The following is a 24764-nucleotide window of genomic DNA, read 5'->3' on the forward strand; positions in this document are numbered from 1 at the left end:
GCGTATGTTTTTTTAATTAACATTAGCTTAGCCAGATCAGCTTTAAAGGACAGCGGTTCTGTGTTCTCTGCGATTTTTGCATTAGTAACATGTTTTCAGCTTAATTTGATGTTTCTCTCACGTTACAGAGCACAGCAGCGCCACCAAAATGTGCTGTGTGCAGTTTTTTCCGATCCTCCTGTCCGTAGGTACAAACCTTACCGCAAACAGAGATTCTGGACCAGGCCTGCTGGATTAAGCACCTGGAGCGACAGTTCTGTTCATTTTTAGTGTTTTTGAGTGGAATGACGTTTCTGTGTGGACAAAGATATTTTTAAAAACTGAGACAAAAACCTCTGTTTTAAAAATATCCGGATTTGTGTGAATGGGGCCTTAATCTTTCTGGTATATTAAAAACTTTTAATCAAATTTAAATGAAAAAACTATTCTGTTAAATGATCACAATGTAAAGAAGGCCTTTCCTTCCTCTCTTTTCCAGCCTCGCAGGACATCTGATAGAATGTGGTGCTCAGGTCACTGGAGGAATTTTCACAGATTGGCACAAATCTCCAGACTGGTAATCACTCAGCCACTGTTCTCATTCATTCTTTTTGGTTTTGGGATTTGCTTATCATTTTATTTGCTACAGATTTACTACAGAAACGTTTTTGTTTTTGTACTGTAGGGATAACATTGGTTTCCCTGTGGTTGAATGCTCTGCTGATGGCTCCTTTACACTCTCCAAACCTCCTAAAACCGGTGGGCTGGTGTCATTTGGTACAGTGGCTGAGCAGTTAGTGTATGAAATCGCTGATCCACAGCGCTATCTTCTACCTGATGTCTCGTGTGACTTCTCTCAGGTCACCATCACTGAGATACCAGGTGAGGTAGATAAATTCCTACATTATTGGTAATACTTTTGTGGCCTTATGAATACAAATCTTGAATCGAGTTCCTGACTGGAGAATGATATTATTAACTGAGTAGTCAAGCTGTACAGCCTACTTTAACTTATAAAGTGTGTAGGAATGCAGTCAGTTATTGTACAACAGTCTAATTTAACTCTCATATTTAAGGTGTGGATGGTGGAGCTGTCAGAGTGGGCGGAGCAAGAGGATCACCCCCATCAGGTGACTACAAGGTAAATCTTGAAGTTAGAGCAATGGAGATGTGCTGCTATTTTGTTTTTATTGATGTATCCGAAAATAAAAATGTTAATTTGGTTCTCAGTTTTGGCACTTAAACTTTATGCATCCTTAGACATAAAAAATGATCAAATACTAGTGCTGGGCGATAGGATTCAATAAACTTTATTTTCTATTTCGCGTTTAAGTAGCGCTCCGAACAGGCGCTGAACTGCCTCTGCTCAGCCCAGAACAACCCCCCCCACCCCCATATGTAAAACATATGTAAAACATACTTTTTATATTCTGCAGGTTTGAAAATAGACATAAAATCTAGACAGACACAATAAAACTAAAGGTTTGGAGACATGAACTGTATTCAAGAAAATATTGATTTTAAAATAAAGTTCAGGAAAAAGACAATTTTATGATTTAATTCATTATATTGTGTGTATATTAGCAGATTTACTTTTATATATGTTGTTATTTTCTATTACAATTACAATTATGCTTTTCAGTAATGTTCCTTATCAAACATGAAGGTTTTTTATGTGATGCTTGAATATAAATCTTTAAGATTTAGGCGGGTTATGTCAGACAGACAGTTGATAAAAAGCCTGGCTTGTTAAAGAGTTAAATGTTTCTTGTCTGTAATCCTAAAGATTCATAGTGATATAGTAGCTCTCTTTTATACACTGTTAAGTCACAGTACTATAAAACATTGTTGTCTCTACCCTCACTGTTTATCTAATCTGCTCTACTACAGTGTTCATTTTCACAACAAATTTTGATTTAGTTTTAGTCATAATTTAGTCCTCTGAAATGTTTTAATCTAGTTTTAGTCGACTAAATATTATAAAAATATAGTTGACTAAAATTACAGTCAGTTTACTGACTAAAGTTGACTAAAATCTAAAGGGTGTTGATTTAAATGATTTTTCATCAGTTCCCTTGAATTATTAACTATAAACTTATACAAAATTAAACATTTATTAACCAGTTGTGTAATATTGTTAATGTTTGAATGTCTTTATATGATTTATATAAATGTATATTTATATATGATTTAATGCATATTTAATGTATATTATTACTGTCGGTATGTGACTATAAATATTTTACATTTAGAAAAGCTGTAGATGCAAAAACAAAAAAGGAGCTAGTTTTATCTCCAGCACTGACCCAGCACACACACACTAACACACACATATTCACACACTGTCCTGTAGAGATGCTCTCAGGATGTACGTAGAGACTTCATGAGTTACAGTGAGAAACTTATGGGAAAGTGCTGTAGGGAATTTTACTTTTGGGTTTAATAGATTCACTTATTTTATTGTTATATTTCGCTACATCTTTTTCCCTTCTGACCTGTTCCTGCTGTTAAACCTAGCTCTATGTTTCCCACTGTGGGACTAAACAGATGATCTTATTTTAATGAGTGATTCTGTATCAGTAACATTAACTCTACAGAGCAGCAGTGGTGTTTTTAGCGGAGTCGCTCCGCATGGTTTTACACGTTGATATGTTTTTTGGCGATGTTTAAAAGGAGAAATATATCTCCTCTCCTCTCTCTCTCTGCTGCTGAACACTGTCGAGTTAACTCCGAGTCGAGACCCATAAATATTTTTGTATGTAACCGCGCCGCGAGGCTGCAGAAAATATGGGTACTGATTGGTTGACTACCCTGCTTGTCCCGCCTCTCCACCTCCGCTAAAATAGTAGTGATTGGATCTCTTCCTAACTGGTCCCTGCCTTTCACTAAACTAAATCAGTTCTGATTGGATGTCGTCTCGTTTTTATTCGTTGATTAAAATGTCAGTTAATTTCGTCTCGTTTTTATTTTTTTAATGCTGTTTTTATTTAGTTATCGTCTCGTTTTCGTCTTGAAAAAAAGCTTCGTTGACGAAAAATATGACGAAAATTATTTGGCAACGAGTTAACACTGCTACTAAGTGTATAGGAACACATTTTAATTCTGTAATTCCTAAATATTTAAAACTGTACAAAATGTAAAAAAAAATGTAGGGCATAGTTTGTTATTATCCTTTTGTTTTTCAATGGTCAGGACCCCACAGGACCATCACAGGGTCCAAAAAACAAAAACTCCAGCAGCACTGTCCCACTCATATCAGCACAACACAACACCACCATGCTGGGAATGATTCACCACCCGAACAGTAGCTGCTCTGTGGTGGTCTCTCTCCTGTGGGTTCATGACTATTGAAGAACAGGGTGAATTATAGAGCTACAAAGTGCTGCTATAGAGAAGAGGAACAAATAGTTATCATAGTGCTTATTTAGTATCAAATAGGTAACATTTCCTGTTCTCTGTGGAAGTAGACTTCAGTAATTAGTGACTCTCCCTTTGCAGTTCCAGACGGGGGTTTAACTCCTCATTTCTCAGTGAAAGACCTGTGGACTATAATCCTCAAACCCCCAGTAAACCACTTTTACTTGAATGTTTGGTGAATGAGTCACCGGTGGTCAGCAGTGAAACACGTCAGTAATCTTTTAAGTAAAACACATTTAATGGAGCTTTTGTTGGATGCTTGTAGTGCAGCTTTAACATTCTATGCTTGAGGATCAGAATATTGTCCTTATTTTACATCATTATTTTACCCAGGTCTGTGCCACATACATGGATGGGTTCAGGGCTACAGCAGTGTGTCCTGTTGGGGGTCCCAGAGCTGCAGAAAAAGCCAGAAGAACAGCAGAGAGCATTATCAAAAGGTGTATTTTTATTTTTATCATTTTAAAATGAAAGTTTAAACCTACATGCCATGTTTTCTCTTTTGTAGTTTGAAGAGGCATTTACAGTAAAATATTTTCCTATTTTCTTTTAGAACCAGACGCATCTTCAGACAGTTGGGGCTGGAGGATTACAGTGACATTAATATCCAGGTTCTGGGTGCTGAAGATACATATGGACCACATGCATGCAACACTGTAAGCAGATTCTATACTACAATAAAATCTTTTTTTAATTGTGGAACAGAATTATTAATGCTGTTGCTCTAAATAAAACTGACTTTATTTGTGTAAAGTTTTCTAAATATTAGGGGGGGAAACAGTAAAAATGCAGTACCCTGATGTGATAATTAGGGATGGGTAACATGGCACACCCCAAATAAATATATAAACATAAATGCTACAAACTGAAAAATATTAGAGCATTTTACTTAGCAGTAAAAGTACTAGGTTTGTGTAATCAGAAAGAAAAGCATGGCAGAGGGGACAAACTGTGCAAAACGAGGCTACATTTACTAAAACAAGCACCTCCCACACCACTGCTCCAAACTTCACTGATTTTACCACAACCAGAAGTGGAGTGAATGTATAGGCAGTGTGAGCTTGTGAGTGTGAGACTGAGGGATTAGTCGTAACAGTTGATGATGTAAGAAAAATAGGATTAGGTTATATATTTGTCTATATTAAATATGTCACATTAATTTTTATTTGGTGATAGGGGAATGCAGACTCACTTTTTTCACCATTAACTGGCTTAAAGTAGCTTCACATTTCATTGGTAGAATTATGAGAGCCCTGAGATTTAAAACAGCACATTGAGAACATGCTTCTGTCTGCTGAAGTGCTTTATGGGGATGGAGATTTCATTTTCCAGCAGGATTTAGTACACTGCCAAATGTACCAATTGGTATTATATAATATTCTAATTTTCTATAATACTAAGTTTTGAGTTTAATTAGCTGTAAGACATAATAATCAACATTAAAAGAATGGAACTTGAATTTGATCACTCACTGAAATAAATAACCTTTTACGATTATATTCTAGTTTTTTGGAATGTACCTGTACAGATATCTGCTGTAAAGCTTTAAAGTTGTTAGAGACATTATTTATAGTTGGGATTATTGCAGGACTGAGATGTTAACAGGTCACTGTGGTGTTAATTCTCCCAAAGTTATCAGTAGCAGACTGTCACAAAATATCCTCCCTCAGAAATATCCAGGTCGTATCAGTAAAAGGCAGGGGAGGAACAGAACAGGCAAATAATAACATCTCAATACAAAGTTAAGATACCTTTAGTAGAATTAGGCCATTATAGATACAAAAAGGCATAAAACAGACATTATGTATATAACATATAACATGTTATATACATAATAACATATATAACATTGAAGTATATGGCATACCCTCTATTTCCCCCTTTTTGTCTCCATAAAATGAAATTTAGAATAAATATATAGCTGTATCACTTTTCTGGACACATTTGTTTATGTTGGCATAAACAAAAACACTTCAATATTCAATCATTTATTTTTAACACTAATTGTAACACCCAGACATTTAATCACCTGTGTTAAAAATGTACTGTAAACGTTTGGGCAAAAAGGACATGTAGACTTATTTATTTATTTATTTATTTATTTATTTTTGTAAATGGTTTAAAAGCTTGACTGATTTAGCAAAAAATGGGGAAATTCTTTGGTTTGAGTTTTGTAATGAGTTCTAAATAAAAGTATGTTTATTGAAACTCAAAATGTAATTGGAGAAGAATAAATATGTATTTTCTGTAATATTTTGACCCATTTTGAGCCACTGATGAAGCAGATAATTGATCTGACAGATTGCACTTCGGGAAGCAGTGCTGTGGATGGCTGTTCATCACAAGCAGAAGAAAGCTCTGGAGCTTTTCTCTAGAGAAGTGGCTCCAGCAGGAACAGGCATGGGTGAGTAAGATATTAAACAAGATGTTTCAGATCATCACACAGCATTTAAACTGGCCACTCCAAAACACAAACCTTATTCTCTTTAAGCGAAGTATAAACAGAGAACAGTTCTGATGTGTGTGAGAGAAGACTGTTGGATATCTTACTATCGATGTGAAGATCATCAAAGGTTTTTCAGTCCTTGGCTTGGCTAAAGATAATAGATTTGGTGTGTGCTTTCACTGCAGACCTCTGCCTCACTCTGCCTCGTTCTGCCTCACACTACTTTGCTCTGCCTCACTCCGTCTCCCCCCCGCCTCGTTCTACCTTACTCTAACTCTTTCTGCTCCTCTATTGCTTTCTCTATTCTTTTCTGCCTCACTTAGCCTCTCTTTACCTTGCTTTGCCTCACTCCACCTTTCTCTACCTCTCTCTACTCTCTTCTCTACTTCTCTTGCTCTTCTCTGCCTTGCCTTGGTCTACCTCTTTTTACTCTGCTCTGCCTCCCTCCACCTCCCTCTACCTTCCTCTACGTCTGTCTACTCTGCCTAGTTCTACCTCACTCTGCTTTTCTCTGTCTTAATTTCTCTGCCTCTCTGCTCAGCTTTACCTCACTCTAGATCTCTCTAATCTGCTCTACCTCTCTGCCTTATTTGGCCTCTCTCTACCTTGCTCTACTTCTGTCTACTTTGTTCTACCTAGCTCTGCTTCACTCTGCCTTACTCTACCTTTCTCTACTCTACTCTACTCTGCTCTGCCTCTGTCTACCTCACTCTGTCTCACTCTACCTCTCAGCTCTGCCTCTCTTTACCTCTCTCTGCCTTTAGCCTGGTAAAGTCACGGTAATGCAGTCAGAGTTTGCTGTTATTGATGACGTAACTGCAGCTCCTTCTATGTGTTTATTGTGAAAAGTCGTACTGTGATAACAATAAAAATGCTGTTTATCTTACAGCACTTATTTAAAGCATTCTCTGGTTTATTTACTTTTGTGCTTTGGGTCATTGTCTTGTCGACAGCCCTAAACTATGATTCTCTCTCCATTTTTGATGAGTTTCGAGTCATTAGGTTTGAGTTGAAAAGTCAGGTGTAATGTCTGTTTCCATACAACTTATGTGGAACTTAAACTGATCACTGATCACAGCATATCATTATGACCAGCTCCTTGTTTCTGCATCCATAGGAAGAGGTTATAATGTAGGATGTGTTATTGGTGTATACTGCAGCATTCTGCCCAGAAATTGATTGGTCTGATTTTAAATCCACAGCTCCTGGACTCACCGGCATTGTTGGAGGCAGACCTAGAGTGTAAGTGTTTTTATGATGCATAATTATTTATTTTATCATCAAACAATACAGGCCAGATTAGTGGCAGCCTACTGTAGCTTTTAATTGTTTATTTATTGTTTTGTCTTCTTTCAGATCACCTGTACTGAAGCCTTTTTTCTTCCTACATCCTAAAACTGAACTCAAGGTACAAGTTTTATTTTTCTTCACTGGTGTTTAATAATTTATTTGAGCAAAAATGGAAAAAAGAGACATTCTGTGCCTGGCAGAAAGAAAAAATAATCATACAGAATAATGACTTATATACACTGTCTGGCTAAAAAAAACGTCGCCACCAATAAAAAAGTTTTTTTCGACCACCTTTATTTTTGATAGCAGCACACATTCACTGTGGCATTGTTATTTTAATCCAGTGCTGCATTAATTTTTCACCAAGATCTTGCAGCAGCATTGATGATGGTAGAGTCTGACCAACCGCTGCACAAAGCAGCTCTTCTCCATCCAGCACATCCCAAAGATTCTCAATGAGGTTAAGATCTGGACTCTGTGGTGAACTCTCTCTCAATCCATGTGTGAAAATGATGATCTCATGCTCCCTGAATCACTCTTTCACTATTCCAGCTCCATCAATCCTGATATTGTTATCTTGGAAGAAATATAAAATTCAGGTAGAGTCAGCTGACCTCATTCTTTCAGCACATACTGTTGCTGAACCTAAACCTGCAGAACAACTGTAACAGCTCCAGATCATTTACTCACTTACATCCAGGTGGAGACTTTTTTTTTTACCTGGTTATGTATGTTAAGTTGTATTGCAGCGTTTCCTCTAACAGAATCAACCCCTCATTCCCCATTAGTCCACAAACTGACTGTTTCTAGCTGAGAGATACGAGCTGTTGAGAGGTAGCACAGTAGAAATTAGCTTAGGTAGCTAGCTAGCTAACTTAGCCTTAGCATTTGTTTGCTTACCTAATGACTGACTGACTGGTGTTAAATGTGGCTGCAGTAGCACTGCTGAGGAAAATTTATGTTTACAATAGGGCTGAAGTAAATAAATATAAAAAAGATTCTTTAATTTTCTTTAAAAACAAGACAAAAATAAATGTAGGCCATTTCATTTATTTATTGCTAAAAACATGTTTACTATTAATAGAATACTAAGCTGCAAAGCCCTGCTAAAATAGAATGCATTACAAGAGCTACTTGCATAAGATTAGACCTCATTGCCTGGACCTCCCGACCGCTGTGTGAAAGTTGGCAGCCTTGTTTATACTTTAATATAAAGAGCTTTTTTTCTCTTCTTAACCCCCTCCAGAAGCTACAGGGAAGGAGATAAAAGGGAAGTTAACCCTTATAGAAGCATTAATGAGTGAATGGATGGATTGATCTTTTTAATTCCTGATTTTAGGTTCAGATCCATCTTAATGGAGAGCTGGTAGAGACTTTTACAGAGGCTGACTCTTCCTCTGCTGGAGGACACGCCCCTTCCCCATCACCTGACGCAACCAGTTCCAGGCTCATAGGTTAGTTTACTTGTCGGTTACTCTGTTCTGAATTTTAGGTTAATGCTCGGTAATTTGTTTTACCATTATATCCACTAAATTTCATGTATGAATTTAGAGGAAATGGCCAGTGTGTGTCTTCAAAAAAAAATCCAGTTAAATTTTTCATACAACTTCTTCATCTGAAATGTTCATGAAATTATTATTATTATAATTATTATTATTAAACCATATAAAACAATAGATCCTTTGATATAGGTTTTTTGTATTGATATTGAGGCAAGTTATTAATGTTGAATAAGGGCGTAATGTTTTCAGTAGGCAGTCTAAACAGAAATAAGGCTTAAATAAGGCTTTCCATCACACCAAGAGAACCAAGAGAAGCCTGACCCAGAGGATCAGCTACATAAAGAGGGTTATATAAGAACGCCGGTCCTGTTGTTCCACCATGTTGTTCTACAGTGCTAGTGTTCCCAGGGGGCTTTGTGAGTAGACCACTGAAAAGCACAAACTCCTTTCAGTGTTTTGGCAGGACCGGCATTGGCCGCTTTATCCTTCAGCCACTTTGTGGTTGAGCTTTACAAGCTGCAAGACCTTCCAGCTAATCAGGGCCATCCTTTCACTGCAGGTGCAGCACGTGCTAAAACAGTATACACACACCATCCCTCCCTCTCACACACACTCTTAAACATGTTCTACCATGAGAAGAACTTATTTTATAGAATTACCTTTATAGAAAGCATTCATTTAATTGTCTCACAGCTTTGGAAGAGGAAGAAACACGTTCTTTCTGGTTTCTTCTTGATTGTTAGTGAGTTTGTCAAGACTCCAGTGAAATGCAAATACACACTCATTCAGCCGCTTCCCCAAACACAAATACGTTAATTCCTTAACCCGTAAGAGTAGGACTGCACTGCGGCGATATTTATCGCGATATTAAACAATGAATGAATGAATGAAGTTCAACTTATATAGGGCCTTTCTAGAAACCCAAGGACGCTTTACAATTAACACGTTTTACACACAAGCACATTACACATTAACACTCTTCCACACACCGGTGAGAAGCGGCAGCCAATAGCGAACAGCATACACTCAACCGGAAACGACCGTCCACCTGGAGGACTACATCGGGCACTACAGCATTTACCCAGGATAGAGTGCCAGTCTGGGCACAATCATACACACATTTACACACACACAAACTTACATATATACCACACACTTTACACACATACACACCAGATCAAACAATGCAGGGCCCATGACGTCACAAGCCCTGCCCCCACCTGTGCGCTGGCTCGCGTCCGGACCAATCAAGAGCATGTGTTACCTCGTGTTTACTCCTGTATTTTCAGTATTGTAGCACGGTTAGCAACCGCACTAGCGTCATCGGTTAGCAACAGTGGCTAGCCGAAGTAAGCATCAGCGCTTAGCAGGAGCGCTAGCCGTGGTTAGCAGCGCTTCCTGTAGGATGTATTTCAGGGATAACCTCGAAACACCATGTTCAACTTAATTCTTGTGCTCTGCCTGCATAAATTAATTGCATTAAAGCGTCTATCACTTATCATGCTCATCTGTTTACTACCTCTTCACAAACTCTCAGTTTTTCAGATGAAATAAATGAGCTGTACAGGGTTGGGATAGTAACAATAGCTTTTTTGTTTAGCAAAGGACTTTCTGCCTTTCTGTGTGTAAATTTCACTTATATGTGACTTGAGTAGCTCTGCTGAAGTACATTCACAATTAGAATTGCAGTGCTGCACATCATTTAAACATGTTAGATGGCCTTTTAGTAAAGAACTAGAGCTATAGCTTGTTTAATGTTCTATCCATGTTCTAGCTATCAACATATCCATTTTCTGCTCTTGTGTTTTAGACCTGCCCTCTGGTCCTCACAGCTACAGACTTGAAGACCTGGCGTATACAAGGAGTGGAGACAAAGGAGACTCTGCAAATATTGGTGAGATGTTTCTTCAGTGTGTGTTTGCGTTTACAGTATGTAGCTGTACAATTCATTTCAAATTAAAAGTTTAATTTCTTAGGTTATCGTAGTGGAAAAAAGAGAAAAAATGACCTTTTGTAATAATAATGGACAAAAGATGCAGCTTTAATGTTTGATTAGCTAAACTACATATTATTATAGACTGTACATTTAACAAGCAAGTTATTCGGAAGACCTGTCCACCTAATTATTCCTGCAAGTATCTTATCAGCCAACTGTGTGGCATAAAGTAAATACATATAAATGTGCCAAAAGCTCCTGAATAGAGGAGTGTGACCCTGAACTTTCATCTCAGACTGGACAGATGGAAAGTCTGTAACTCAGAGAAGAGGTGAAGAGATGGAGTTAGTTCTGTTTTATAAAGTACAGAGAGTGTAGCAGGTTATCAGAGTGTAACAGCCTTACTAAAAGGAAAGAGTCAGAAGTTAACACAGGCATGAGCTCACCCTGAAACACCATATATTAGAAATGTATTGGAAGTAGGTTTAGAGTACAGTAGGATCCAGGTATAGAGACAGCAGCTAACAGCGGTTTGATTATATCTGGTAGTTCTACTGTAAGTTATTTTGTAGGGATGTTTCCGATCATGTGATCAGAAATTTAGACTGATCACATAGACTTCAAAGGATCGGATTCAGATGGAAAAGATCCGGATCACGTATGTATCAGATTTCTATAGGTGGGAGAGTGGCAGTAAGCTGAGCTATAAGCTGCTGGCTGGTAGGCTAGGAAAGCTGGTTTCCTATAGAGTCATCCACTACTTTCATTCACGCTTCATTTTCCTCCAAACTGTCAACATACAGCATCAGCTCTATCTTTCGCACTGATGGCACGTTTTTTTCTTCTTGTAGAAGGTTAAAAAGTTAAAGTCTCCCGTGCTACACCACACTATTATCACTGTCCCCTCTCCTAAACATACAGGGAACTACAAGCATAGGAAAAAATTTAATTGTGACAATCTAACACAGATTCTTTTATTTACATTTAAATACCCTTTATTAAAAGCTTAAGTAAATCTGGTAGGCCACATTGTTTACTCGTATGTGCACTGTTTGATATTTTCACTGGTGATTTTAGTGTTTAATGTTGCTGAAATATCGGCGCGAGATTCAGTATCAGCAGATTCTGAATAAAATCAAACTCTTTTGCTCAGAAACAGAAATATATAATTTATGTTATATATAATATAATATATAATATAATTGTGATTGATTTGCATGGAGTGTGCATGTGGAAGTTGGATTAAAGCATCGAGTCTTTCTTGCGTCACTGTTATGTCCTATATCAGCCATTTGGTCCAGTAACTGCCTAATTTATGAAAAGTTTGGAAGTCATGTAAAAGTGTGTGTTGTTTTTGTGAACTTGGGAGTCCTAATGAGTGAGATGGGTAATTGGTCATGTAAACTGGGGAGAAAATGGGAAAAATATAAATGTATATATATATATATATATATAAATTATAAAAGTAAATTGTACCACCTGTTTCAGGGGTCATTTCCAGACATCCAAGTTATTTCCCCTACCTGAAGAAGTTTTTGACTGCTGATGTGGTGGAGGAATACTTCCAGCACCTGATTAAGAAAGACAAAACAGACCAACCCTCCGTTAAACGGTAAGTGGGGAATGGAAGGGTGTCCCTGTTAACCTCAAATATTTGACCAGTAAAATAATAGTCTATATTCAGATTTAGGTAATACACTAGAAACAGAAACAAGCCATCTCCTAAAGTAATACTTAATCAGTTTATGTGCTGCAATCCCATGACTTTTGACATGCCTGTGCATAGTGTACAGTAATATATTTTTAGACTTTATACAGTAATATCGATATCTAATCCATTCTCATCTCTTGCTTTAGTTTTTTTTTTCTAGTTTTTTTTTTAGCTTTAGTTTTCCACGTTTGTGTTCTAGATTCTCCAGTCAAACATTTTATAGAGGCACACTCCAAAATGTAGGGCTATAAAAAATCACCAGAGAGATGATTGTGCAAGCAGCCAAGGAGACTCAATATAGTATTTTCTTTATTAAAAATTGGTGCATCACAGAAGTGTACGGACACACCCCCATACCAGGACAGATCCTGGCAGGAGGGATCAGAGATACGAGGGTTCATTAATGAGCCGATAAAACATTCTATATATTTTGGAGTCATACAGTCTGCAGTCATTATGCTTTCCATGCTGACTCTATCTTTTAAGATTTGTAGTTATATAATGGCCCCTTTTTTCCACAATGAGCATAAATTAGTAAATCATCTAAATGTCCTGTTCCATCCTGAACCGTTAAACCTGAGGCTGCTGCATTTAAGGTGGAATGGTTAAAATCTTCCTATCGCAGAGGAATTAGGGAATAAGTGATGCGGGCACAAATGAGGGCCCTAAGGTTACATAGAAAGAAAATGACTCCAGTCTTACCAGAATACTGTCGTCTTTGTGTCCTCTTTTTGTAGCTGATCTACTGGATTAGCTATAAGCTTCCTTACATCTCAGTGTAACAATGGAACACAGCAGACAACACAGAGCTTTAGTTAGATTCTAATGTCAGAATTTCACAATGTTTTATACACTGACCTTTTAATGCAGCAGTAAACATACAGAGTCAAATGTTCTCTCGGCCCCGCAGCCAAGAGCCCCCCCTCCCTTAAATTAATAACATTTCTTTCAGATAAACTAATGCTACTAAACTAAACTTTACCTCGATGCTTGGTCAGTTTCACCACGTCAAAGCCCCAGAGTCCGCTCTACATCATAAAACTCAGAATCAACAGTAGATACGATTTAAACCTTACTTACACAAGATAGCTTAATTTCCTCCTTAGTTAACGAGACAGTGTCGGCTCTGCTGCAGCTCGGGTCCAGCTCTGCCGGTGGGTGGTCCCGAGTCGAGGTGGGCGAGGCCATGAAGTCAGTGATTGATGTAGACACCCTACCGTTTCTCTGATCGACTCGTATTTCTGAGGGTTTTTTTACTAGCTACTGCAGACAATGGAGGCTGAAGGACAGTTTCATAAGCAGCATCACAAACAACTCAGAGAGAACTATAGTATTTCACAAAGAACAAGAAAAAAAAGGATTTTAGCTTTCCTGTGATGACGTTTACACAGATTACACATATTGACAAGATTAGACATATATAACCAGGTTCTACACTTTGCTGTATGTAACTTCTTTGTGGATGCTGTTCTCTATTGTTTGAAAACTTTTGTTATTGTTAGATATGTAAAATTAAGTGCAGCAGATTTTAGGAATGGTGCTTTCACCCAAACGGTGGAGGGGTTGTTCAGACGACAGGAATGTGACACATGCTCGCTCCCATCTGTGAGAAGTGTAGAAACCACAGCAACCTGTTTCATCACCTCGAAACAAAACCTGCACTAACAGCAGGGCAGTGGTGGTCATTAGAGGCCAGGTTTATTAGTGCGGTCTGAGAAACACAAAGGGGTCGGAGACGTGCTTAGACTATTTTTACGAGCGGTGTGAGGCCCTGTCTTAAACTCCACCCTGATTTCACTCCCTAAGGAAGTGTGGAATGCTGTTAGTGTCAGTCTCAGTGCTCTCAGCTTCCTCTTCATTTATTTAACCTGCAGAATTTACTTTTGAGCTACACATCCACTACCAGTTTCTGGATCTGAAGCTGCAAATATTTTATATTTCACAGAAAGCTGATCTAAGTGTTTATTGAACGTTAATTGTTTTTATCAGTTTAGATTTTAAGAAGGATGTAGGAACATTAAGGATTTTAGTAGGGAAAAAGTTCAGTTTGAACAAGGGATGCACTAAAATTATTATTGCTGAAACATTTGGCCAAAAGCGGAACTTTTTTTTCACAATTTCATATTACATTTGCCACTTTTCCATCAATGAATGAATGAAATGGCCCAAATGTATTTTCAGTCTTGCTTTTCAAAGGAAAATTATTACAAAACTTCATAAAGCATACCAACATAAAAACAAAGCACAATACATTTGCATCAACAGCGCTGTTCTAATTATGAATTTATTTCAGCAGTGCTGTTCTAGTCACACTTTTAGTTATTTAGGTACCTCCGCAATTTAATTGTATTTATACCTTAACCCTGGAAGTGCTATTCTACATTTATTTAAGCAGTGCAATATTTTGTCATAAATGTACCTCAGCAGTGCTTCCTAAGTCATGTGTGAGGAGTGAAATGTGTTCAGAGAAAGGCAGCCAGACTCCTATCTTTCTGCTGTAATACAGCCAGTTTGTGAAGTGGTAGTAAACTGGGTAAGAGAGTTTGCCAGCTCTCTCCCTGACAGCACAGGTAAAGAGAGGAGGAGGAATGAGTGTAAAAACTGAAAGAGCTTCTTTATTACATTTTCAGATTAATATTTTCAGTTTCAGAATATTCAGTTCATCTCTAGTCCGGCATTTTCCTTTTGTTTCTAAATGAAATTTGAATACTGCTGTGATGAACCTTTTTGCCCACACTGCCCACTTCTAAAAACAGGTTTCTACCAAATTGGCTGCAGTTTTGGTGACCTGGATGCGTTTGCTAGTGAGCTGGGTGTATGTAAATATTACAGGGTGTAATTATAATGGCTTAAAACTAGGGGTGTGCCGTATCGTATCATACACAATAATATCACCAACGTTTTTGAATATGGTGAATGATATTATACCCTGAAATATGGAGACATATCACCCACCCCTAATCATCACATCAGGGTTCTACTTTTGTTCACTGTTTTTATCAAAGGAAAAAAATCACACTGTTTTCATTTCCCATTATATATCTACTAGAGACAGATTATATCTGTACAGTATCATTTATTTTACTTTAATCCTGGATATATGGAGATATTTGGAGTGTATTATTATTATTATCATGACATTCTGGATCATTGACTTCTGTTATAAATCTGATAAAAGTTTTGTATTGTTTAATATCTCAGTTAGGGGTGTGTTACAACATATCGTATGCAATAATACAATTTAATTTTCCTTTTGTTGCAGTAGTGTACAGGTGCTGGTCAACGAATTAGAATAATTTGAAATAGTGCAATCATGAAATTCTTTGAATGCATTTTTTGTGCAGAAAGCAAATCAGGTGTTCACCGCACCTGTCCTACTCGTTAGACTAATCACAGAACTCGTTACCTGGAAAAATTTGCTCAGCTGAGCTTTCCAAAAGGCCCATTTAGGCCATTTAACTGTGACACTGTTGTTTTATTGAATTAGAATAATGGAGAAACTCCATGATTGCACTATTTCAAATTATTCTAATTCGTTGACCAGCACCTGTATTCTTAATTTCTTTTTTTATAATTCAGTGTTTTGTCATATCAACAAGACTGTTATTATTGTGAAAATACCATTAAATATTGTGATATTATTTTAGGGCCATATCGCCCACCCCTAGTTAAGAATGTTTTTGAAGTTAATGATGGTCATTATTTAATTTTAATCATTAAATTATGAAAATGTCAAGGTACTGTTCTTCATTTTAGTACAAAATTAAAGTAAAGTAATTTAAAGTACTGCATAACATGTTAATATGCTCTTAATTTGTTAAAGCATGCAGACAGTACTGCAGTTCTGTGAAAGAGTGTGTGTGGCTCTGCAGGTTTTACGGGTAAAGAGTGTATGTGATAAAATGCTGTGTATTACTGGAGTCTGACATAAGACATCTGTTTACCACAGTGTGTGTGTGTATGTGTGTGTGTGTGCGTGTGTGTGTGTGTGTGTGTGTGTGTGTGTGTGTGTGTGTGTGTGTGTGTGTGTGTGTGTGTGTGTGTGTGTGTGTGTGTGTGTGTGTGAGAGTGAGCAGAAGTAGAGTACGTGTGTGAAAGCTGATTGGCTGCAGTACTGTACGGTACGTTTCTCAGGTGTGTGTGAGTGTGAGTGAGTGTGAGTGAGTGTGTGTGAGTGTGTGTGAGTGAGCTGATTGGCTGCAGTGCTGTACGGTACGTTTCTCAGGTGTGTGTGATTTCTGTTAGGTATGAGCTGTCTGGTATCTGTGGTCTGAACTTCGTGCTGAGTGGCTCTCTGGGAGGAGGAGGCGTGGCCTCTCTGAGGAGCGACCCTCAGGTAAAAACTCTCACAGACAGCATACTCTCACAATACTCATCCTCCTATACTCACCTATCAAAACCAGCGTTTAATAAGGACTGATTCATCCTCACTGTGGACGAGTACAAACACCATCCCTCCACCATCAAATCCAATAACTCCAACAATATTCCACAGACCTGTTATAACAGATCCATTAACACACACACAGAGAGAGAGAGAGCATTCTGACTTACTAGAGTCTTAATTTAATGTTATAATTACCTAATAATAATTACCTAGATTTAGTAGTTAAATTGATTCGTCTTTTACCTTGACCCAGCCAGCACTATGTTGTTATAAAGAAAAAAGATCAGTGCTGTTCGTTGTTGTAGTGTATTCATGTTGTTTGGAAGTGAAAGGAGTTGAAAAGAAATGTAATTTAACAGCTTGTTTCCTATGTATTGATTTGGCTGAAAGAAAAAGGTATAAAGTAGTGGTGTCAGTCATTTAAATAATTTAATCCGATTAATCACAACAAAATTCTATGATTATGAATTATGACAATTTCAAGGTACTGTTCTTTATGGGCTGCCGTGTGATTGGTGCAGTGTGATTTGGCGATCTGATCCTCGGCTGCAGAAGCTGGCTCTTGGGACGTGGAATGTCACCTCTCTGGAGGGGAAGGAGCCGGAGTTGGTGTGCGAGGTAGAGAGGTTCCGGCTAGAAATAGTCGGGCTCACCTCAACGCATGGCTCTGGCTCTGGAACCCGTCTCCTTGAGAGGGGTTGGACACTCTTTCCCTCTGGAGTTGCCCCGGGAGAAAGGTGCCGAGCTGGGGTTTGGCATACTTGTTGCCCCCCATCCCGGGGCCTGTACGTTGGGGTTCACCGCAGGGTGTTGGAGAGCACCCCTCCAGGGGACTCCCTTGTTCTGCTGGGGGACTTCAACGCTCACATGGGTAATGACAATAAGACCTGGAGAGGTGTGGTTGGGAGAAATGGCCATCCCGATCGTAACCTGAGTGGTGTTGGACTTGGACTTCTGTGCTCGTCATGGATTGTCCATAACTCACACCATGTTCAAGCATAAGGGTGTCCATATGTGCACTTGGCACCAGGACACCCTAGGCCGCAGTTCAATGATCGACTTTGTTGTCGTGTCATCTGATCTGCGGCCACATGTCTTGGACACTCGGGTGAAGAGGGGAGCGCAGCTCTCCACTGACCACTACCTGGTGGTGAGTTGGCTCCGATGGTGGGGAAGGAAGCCGGTCAGACCTGGCAGAACTAAACGAATTGTGAGGGTCTGCTGGGAACGGCTGGCAGTGTCTCCTGTCAGACAGAGCTTCAACTCTGTTGCCGAGGCAAAAACTTGGGCGTGAGAGGAGTTCGGAGAGGCCATAGACAATGACTTCCGTACGGCTTCGGTGGGCGGAATACTTCGAAGACCTCCTCAATCCCACCAGCACGCCTTCCATTGAGGAAGCAGAGCCAGGGGACCTTGGGGTGGGCTCTCCAATCTCTGGTGCTGAGGTCACAGAGGTGGTTAAAAAGCTCCTTGGTGGTAAGGCACCAGGGGTGGATGAGATTCGCCTAGAGTTCCTTAAGGCTCTGGATGTCGTAGGGTTGTGTTGGTTAACGCGACTCTACAACATTGCGTGGACATCGGGGGCAGTTCCACTAGTATGGCAGACCGGGGTGGTTGTCCCCTTATTCAAAAAGGGGGACCGGAGAGTGTGTTCCAACTACAGGGGAATCACACTCTTAAGCCTCCCTGGTAAGGTCTATTCGGGGGTTCTGGAGAGGAGGATTCGTCGGATAGTCGAACCTCGGATTCAGGAAGAGCAGTGTGGTTTTCGTCCTGGCCGTGGATTGTGGACTTGGAGAGGGCGTTCGACCGTGTCCCTCTGGGAGTCTCGTGGGGGGTACTCCGGGAGTATGGGGTACCGGGCCCTTTGATACGGGCTGTCAGTTCCCTGTATGACCGGTGTCAGAGCTTGGTCCGCATTGCCGGCAGTAAGTCGGACTTGTTTCCGGTGAGGGTTGGACTCCACCAAGGTTGCCCTTTGTCACCGATTCTGTTCATAACTTTTATGGATAGAATTTCTAGGCGCAGCCAAGGTGTTGAGGGGAACCGTTTTGGTGGACTTGGGAAAGCGTCTCTGCTTTTTGCGGATGATGTGGTCCTATTGGCTTCATCAGCTCGTGATCTACAACAACAGCCGAGTGTGAAGTGGCCGGGATGAGAATCAGTGCCTCCAAGTCCGAGGCCATGGTCCTGAGCCGGAAAAGGGTAGAATGCCTTCTCCGGGTTGGGGAGAAGGTCCTGCCGCAAGTGGAGGAGTTTAAGTATCTTGGGGTCTTGTTCACGAATGAGGGGAAGATGGAGCGGCAGATCAATAGACGATGCTGCGTCAGCAGTGATGCGGGCGCTGTACAGATCCGTTGCGGTAAAGAGAGAGCTGAGCCAAAAAGCAAAGCTCTCGATTTACCGATCGATCTACGTTCCTACCCTCATCTATGGTCATGAGCTTTGGGTCGTGACCGAAAGAACGAGATCACAGATACAAGCGGCCAAAATGAGTTTCCTCCGCAGGGTGTCTGGGCTCTCCCTTAGAGATAGGGTGAGAAGCTCAGTCATCCGGGAGGGACTCAGAGTAGAGCCGCTGCTTCTCCACATCGAGAGGAGCCAGTTGAGGTGGCTTGGGCATCTGATTAGGATGCCTCCTGGACGCCTCCCTGGTGAGGTGTTCCAGGCACGTCCCACCGGGAGGAGGCCCAGGGGAAGACCCAGGAGACACTGGAGGGACTATGTCTCTCGGCTGGCCTGGGAACGTCTTGTAATTCCCCCGGACGAGCTGCCCAAGTGGCTGGGGAGAGGGAAGATCTGGGTTTCCCTGCTTACGCTGCAGATTATGCTGGAAGTAGGAGTCAAACTTGGTGCCTTAATTAACTTGCGTTAAAAAAATAATAACGTGTTACTGATTCCAAATGAACAGCGCACGTTAACGCTTTAACGTTTTCAGCCCTAGTATAAAGATTACATTTTTTGATTTGTTAAAAACAGCTCTATAATTTCTTGTATAAACATCTTTTAAAGCACTTCAGTTCAACTTTCAGTTTAAACGGAACGCAGTGTTGAAAAGAACAGCTCTGATGTTTTTAGCCACACAGTGCCGATTGGAAAATGTAAGTTTTAGAGATTCTCTAAATTAACCTTGAATTTTGATCTAGTGACTGTTTCACTAAGACTGCTGCTAATATTTACATTTACAGCATTTATCTGATGCTCTTATCCAGAGCCACTTACAAGCTTATTCTTATTACAGAGTTGGGTCAGTGAAGTGTTTGGAGTCTTGCCCAAGAACTCTTACTGCTGTAGCACAGTTTAGACACCCAGGCTCGGAATTCAACCCCAGTCTCCTCTATTATGTGGTACCTCATAAGCAGGCCGTGGTGTTATCCACTGCGCCACACCAACCACACACCTAATACGTCTGTGTTATTATTGGTATATATATATTTTTTGTCTGCAGGGTAAAGCGTATGGACAGATGCTGCTGGACTACAGACTGACTGGCCTGCCTGATCTGAAGTCTCTGGTAGAGTCAGAAGTCTGAGGAATAGGAGGGAATAAACAAATGAAAAAGTAAAATATTAATGATTTAAGACAGACCGTGGATTAATGCAGTTTTTGTCCTTGCAGTGAAACGTGAGTAGTTAGATTTTGAGCATTTTCAGCAGGTCTGTGTGTGTATTATTATTATAAATACACAGTGAGGGTGTTCAGGACTAACTGCAGCTGATAATACAGAAAGTACAGATAATGATTGTTGCCTTATTAAGCTATGTTAAAGTTTTAATGTCCTGTGGTAATAATGTTAATAATGATATTTGTTAAAAGATTGAAATCCATAATGGAGTTTTGTTAAATAAATAAATTCATTTTATAATGACCTAATAGTAAAGTATTTGTTTTTATTGTGACTTCTGTTAAAATGTGGATTTATATTTATGAATGTATAATTATAAAAATAATTAGTGCAAGAGTATTAATATTTTACACCAGCAACCTGAACATCTTTGTAACAAATGGAAATAGAGCTTTACTCACAGCTCCTACTGTTTAACTGTTTACTGTTTAAAATTGAGGTTGGTCATAAAAAAACATGCAAAAAGCAACTAATTCAATATAAATCTATAAATTCAGTATAGTGTCAAAAAGATTAACTTTCTGACCAAAACAGCATCCTAATACCTAATACTCAAATACCTTATATTAAAATATTATATTAAAAATAAAAAGTTTACTTGACATCACTATTTCATACAGTGCCAGTCAAAAGTTTGGACATGCCTCTTCTCATTCAGGGTGTTTTCTTTCTTTTTATGACTGGAATAGTTTTCTCAGCGTCTTGAAAGAAGGAGTTCCTGGAGGTGCTGAACAATAGTTGCTGCTTTTCCTTCACGCTGTGAAGCTCCAGCTCCTCCCAATTAAATCACCTCAAATCACCTTAATCTCAGTTCATCAGGTTTAGATCAGGGGATTAATGTGGAGGAAAAACACCTTTATACTGTTTATAAGGTAATTACATATGTGTTCCTTAATTGTTTTCATGTCTATAATATTAATCTACAATATAGAAAATACATTAAATAAAGAAAAAACATTGAATGAGAAGCAGTGTCCAAACTTTTGACTAGTACTGTATTTGCTAAATGGCATTGTTGAACGCTGCTTTGTTTTTACCATGTGGAGGCTGAACTTTACTAGATTTTTCTGTGTATTGTTTATGTGCTTAAAATAGTTTTATAATCAATGAATCAATCTTTATTTTAACTCAAAGGAGCCTCATATTTAATGTACCTGAGAATTTACAGTAAACAGGGACTGAAAGAATACTACTTCTACTACTAATAATAATGATAATAATGTTTCAGACTAATTCAATACAGGACAATAAAAATAGTAATATAACAAGAAATAATAATTGTTCTAAATCAAAAAATAAAAGAAGAATAAACTAGTTAAGAATACCTATTTCACAATAAAACAATAAAAATAATACCTTATAATAAAAATAACAAACAAACAATATAATATACTAAATAAATGATTATAAAATAAGAATAAAAGCAAACAAAATAATGAATAAAATTACAAATAAAAAACGAGGAACGAGGAACTAAAATGAAGTTACAGGCACATGTAGGCGGAATAAAATTATATATTTTTTTAATGTTTAGAAATATATGTCCACGTTTTTAAATTTGACAACAAATGCATTTATAGAAATTTGTAAAAAAATCAATCTTGTGTTAGTTGTGCTGAAGTCTGTAATATACAGGATTGTTTTATTATTCTTATTCTCACTCTCTCTTCCACGAGTCAGGCTGTCTCAGATCAGCTACACTGAGTGAGGAGGGATCATCTGCTGCGTCTCAGAGCCGGGCTGTGAGAGAGCGCGGTGGTTAGGGTGGCTGGGTTTGTTGGGAGGTGTTAGAGGGTTTTGATGGAGGTTGTTAGCAGGCGTTTGAGAGCAGTGAGCTGCTGAAAGAGGTTTTGTATCAGAGAGAGAGTCGACAGGCTGCAGAGGTGAGACTGTGTGAGGCTGGAGCCATAAACCTTTTGAAGTCTGGAGTCGCTGCCTACTCCCGTTACTGACGGCTCCTGTTCACACAGGAAGTGAAGGGATGAAGGGGGTGGGGAAGCAGGGCCTGTGTGTTGTTGTGTGTTGTTGTGTGTGGTTGTGTGTGGTTGTGTGTGGTTGTGTGTGGTTGTGTTGGGTTGTGTGTGGTTGTGTGTGGTTGTGTGTGGTTGTGTTGGGCTGTGTGTGGCTGTGTGTGGCTGTGTGTGGTTGTGTGTGGTTGTGTGTGGTTGTGTGTGGCTGTGTGTGGCTGTGTTGGGCTGTGTGTGTTTAAATCAGCCTAATTGTTCTCTGGTTTTAAAGAAAGTTGTGAATAAGTAATTTATCAACTGCCTGCAGTTTATCATTATATGAGGACAGCAGCACTCTGGGCTGGTTTCAGTCCACACACACACACACTGCTGCTGCTGCTGCTGCTGCTGCTGGCGGGTTCTGACTTCAGAATTCACACATTCATCACTTGGCTCTGCTCATCTGACCCGTCCCAACACTGAGACGCCGACAGACGAAAAGCAATGAAGACAAATATCTTGTCATTTATCACCCGCCGTCTTTTTACAGCCCGGCATGGAGCTCAACCCCAAGGGTCCAGAATAATCCCCTCTAAATATTCAGCTTCACTCCTCACTGGGAGCCCTTTGTTTCCACCAAGACAAACTGATTCCTCATCCTGTCAATCTTCACTCTCCCACCAGTGTAGAGAAATGGGGGTGGGGGGAGAGTTTATACCAGGTCTGAGGTTCATTTAATCTAATCTAATCTAATCTAATCTGTTAATGTAAACTCTGTAATGTGAAGTTTACACTGTTTAAGATTTTGTCAACAAAAAGAAATGTACGAATGAGTTGAATGAAGCTTTATGTACTTTGTTTTATTTCTGTTTATTTTGTGTGATTTAGTAGTTTGTATTCATTGTAAAAAGTCAGTCTACAGTTCTTACAGGCACACTCCTCTCTGTTCCTCTGTTTGTCCTCCAGAAAGCGCCTTTTCACTGGAGGGGAGGAAGGATAATTAGGGCCATGTGGAAGTCTACCTCATATATATGGAGTATAGAGACGTAGCTCAGTGTAGTGGAGTTTGGGGGAGTAACTTCCACTAAAGGGACTCCTCAGCCTGTAGTGTAAAACTGGTGTAGACTTGTGTAGAAGTAGAATTAGATCAAGAAAAAAAATAAAATATAAATCAAATCAAATTTATTTAAATATTGTTTTTAACAACTGATTTACTTCCAAAGCAGTTTTTTATAAAAAAAAAAAAAACTGGGAGCAGGACGACAGATCAAACACACAAAAATCATAAAACATAACCTCCCTAGTAAACGGGCTGAAGCAACTGTGGCAAAGGAGAATTCCCTCAGTGCTGGAGGAAGAAATCTTGGGAGGAACCAAGACTCATGAGGCTCATCCAGAAAAATTACAAAAAAAACATTCTACTCAGCCACTCAGCTGCTCAGCAGCAGTGGTACAGAGAATAATTAATGTAATAATAACAGTGATTAATGGTTATAAAAGTATCAACAACGATGTAAAATTTACTATAGTCTTCTGTTATCAACTGAACTGCATTAAATGAACCGTAAACAAATAAGGAATTAAGCAACAAGTAAATTCCTTTCCTCATAATTTTGTGAAATATTCACTAACGCAGTTTTGAGAGTTGCCTGTTGATGCTTTGTAGACACATTGTTTTCATCTAATATTGAACTAGATGTATATTAAATGCAACTAAACTTTAGCTTAGGTAAATTTCAACCCCAAATCCTAAAGCAATCAGAGTTTAAAGCAGATAGTGTGAAACAGTTTTAACCACTGTACACTGGGAAGTGTCAAAATAATTATCTCTGTTCTGTTTTTAAGAGATAAGAATTTAAATCCCTCCTGGGAAAACAAACCAGATCAACATGAAGCAGATTTGTTGTGTTTTCTTACTGATTTGTGTCAGACTTCAGTTTAAGGAGACAGCATGTAGTGAAGGAGAGCCAGTGTGTAAAATGGCTTCTGGAGTCCAGTTTCAAAACACTGGAGAGACTGGTCTACCCTGCCTCCCTCTCCCCGACACTGAGGATACAGGGGTTGCCAGATTGAGGACACTGAATCTACACAAACTATAGCAAAGTGAGATCAAGAACTTTTGCAGTGGTAATCAAACTGATCATCTAAAGTAAACGTTTGCAGTGTTTTTACTCTGTGAAAGTGTGTAGGCTGTATACAAACCAACCTGATTTCCAAAAATCCAGTTGCTGCTTATCTACTGCTGACTGGATTTTCTTTTAGTCATACTGTATCATCACCTGGTGGTCTACTTTTTTTGTAGAACTAAAATAATTACTATTGTAAACTACTCCACATGATTTTAAGTAGGGATGGGCGAAATGTTGAAAAAATGAAACAAAGTATCAAATAGCAAACATGTTTTTGTGGGTTTTTATTAATTTTGCCACTTTTTCACCATAAATATAATAAAGTGTTTTAGTAAACATTTTTAGCACCAAAAGACACAACATTACTTAAATAAGTCATTATTTAATGTTTTGTTT

At 39.0% G+C, this 24764-nt stretch overlaps 1 protein-coding gene across 1 annotated transcript in view; it reads left to right on the forward strand.

Moving 5' to 3' along the window:
• The window catches only part of LOC103024001 (uncharacterized), a 34967-nt gene extending 14433 nt beyond the window's left edge, over window positions 1-20534 (forward strand). Inside the window, exons 8-20 of the mRNA XM_022674739.2 lie at window positions 479-556; window positions 665-861; window positions 1056-1120; window positions 3730-3836; window positions 3950-4052; window positions 5698-5800; window positions 7045-7084; window positions 7199-7250; window positions 8472-8586; window positions 10445-10528; window positions 12059-12182; window positions 16527-16617; window positions 20117-20534. Coding sequence (XP_022530460.2) covers window positions 479-556; window positions 665-861; window positions 1056-1120; window positions 3730-3836; window positions 3950-4052; window positions 5698-5800; window positions 7045-7084; window positions 7199-7250; window positions 8472-8586; window positions 10445-10528; window positions 12059-12182; window positions 16527-16617; window positions 20117-20200 — 1243 coding nt within the window. The 3' untranslated portion in view covers window positions 20201-20534. The remainder of the gene's footprint in view (window positions 1-478; window positions 557-664; window positions 862-1055; window positions 1121-3729; window positions 3837-3949; window positions 4053-5697; window positions 5801-7044; window positions 7085-7198; window positions 7251-8471; window positions 8587-10444; window positions 10529-12058; window positions 12183-16526; window positions 16618-20116) is intronic.
• Window positions 20535-24764: the final 4230 nt, after the last annotated feature.

The sequence above is a fragment of the Astyanax mexicanus genome, chromosome 21, assembly GCF_023375975.1.
Source record: "Astyanax mexicanus isolate ESR-SI-001 chromosome 21, AstMex3_surface, whole genome shotgun sequence".
NCBI lineage: Eukaryota > Metazoa > Chordata > Actinopteri > Characiformes > Acestrorhamphidae > Astyanax > Astyanax mexicanus.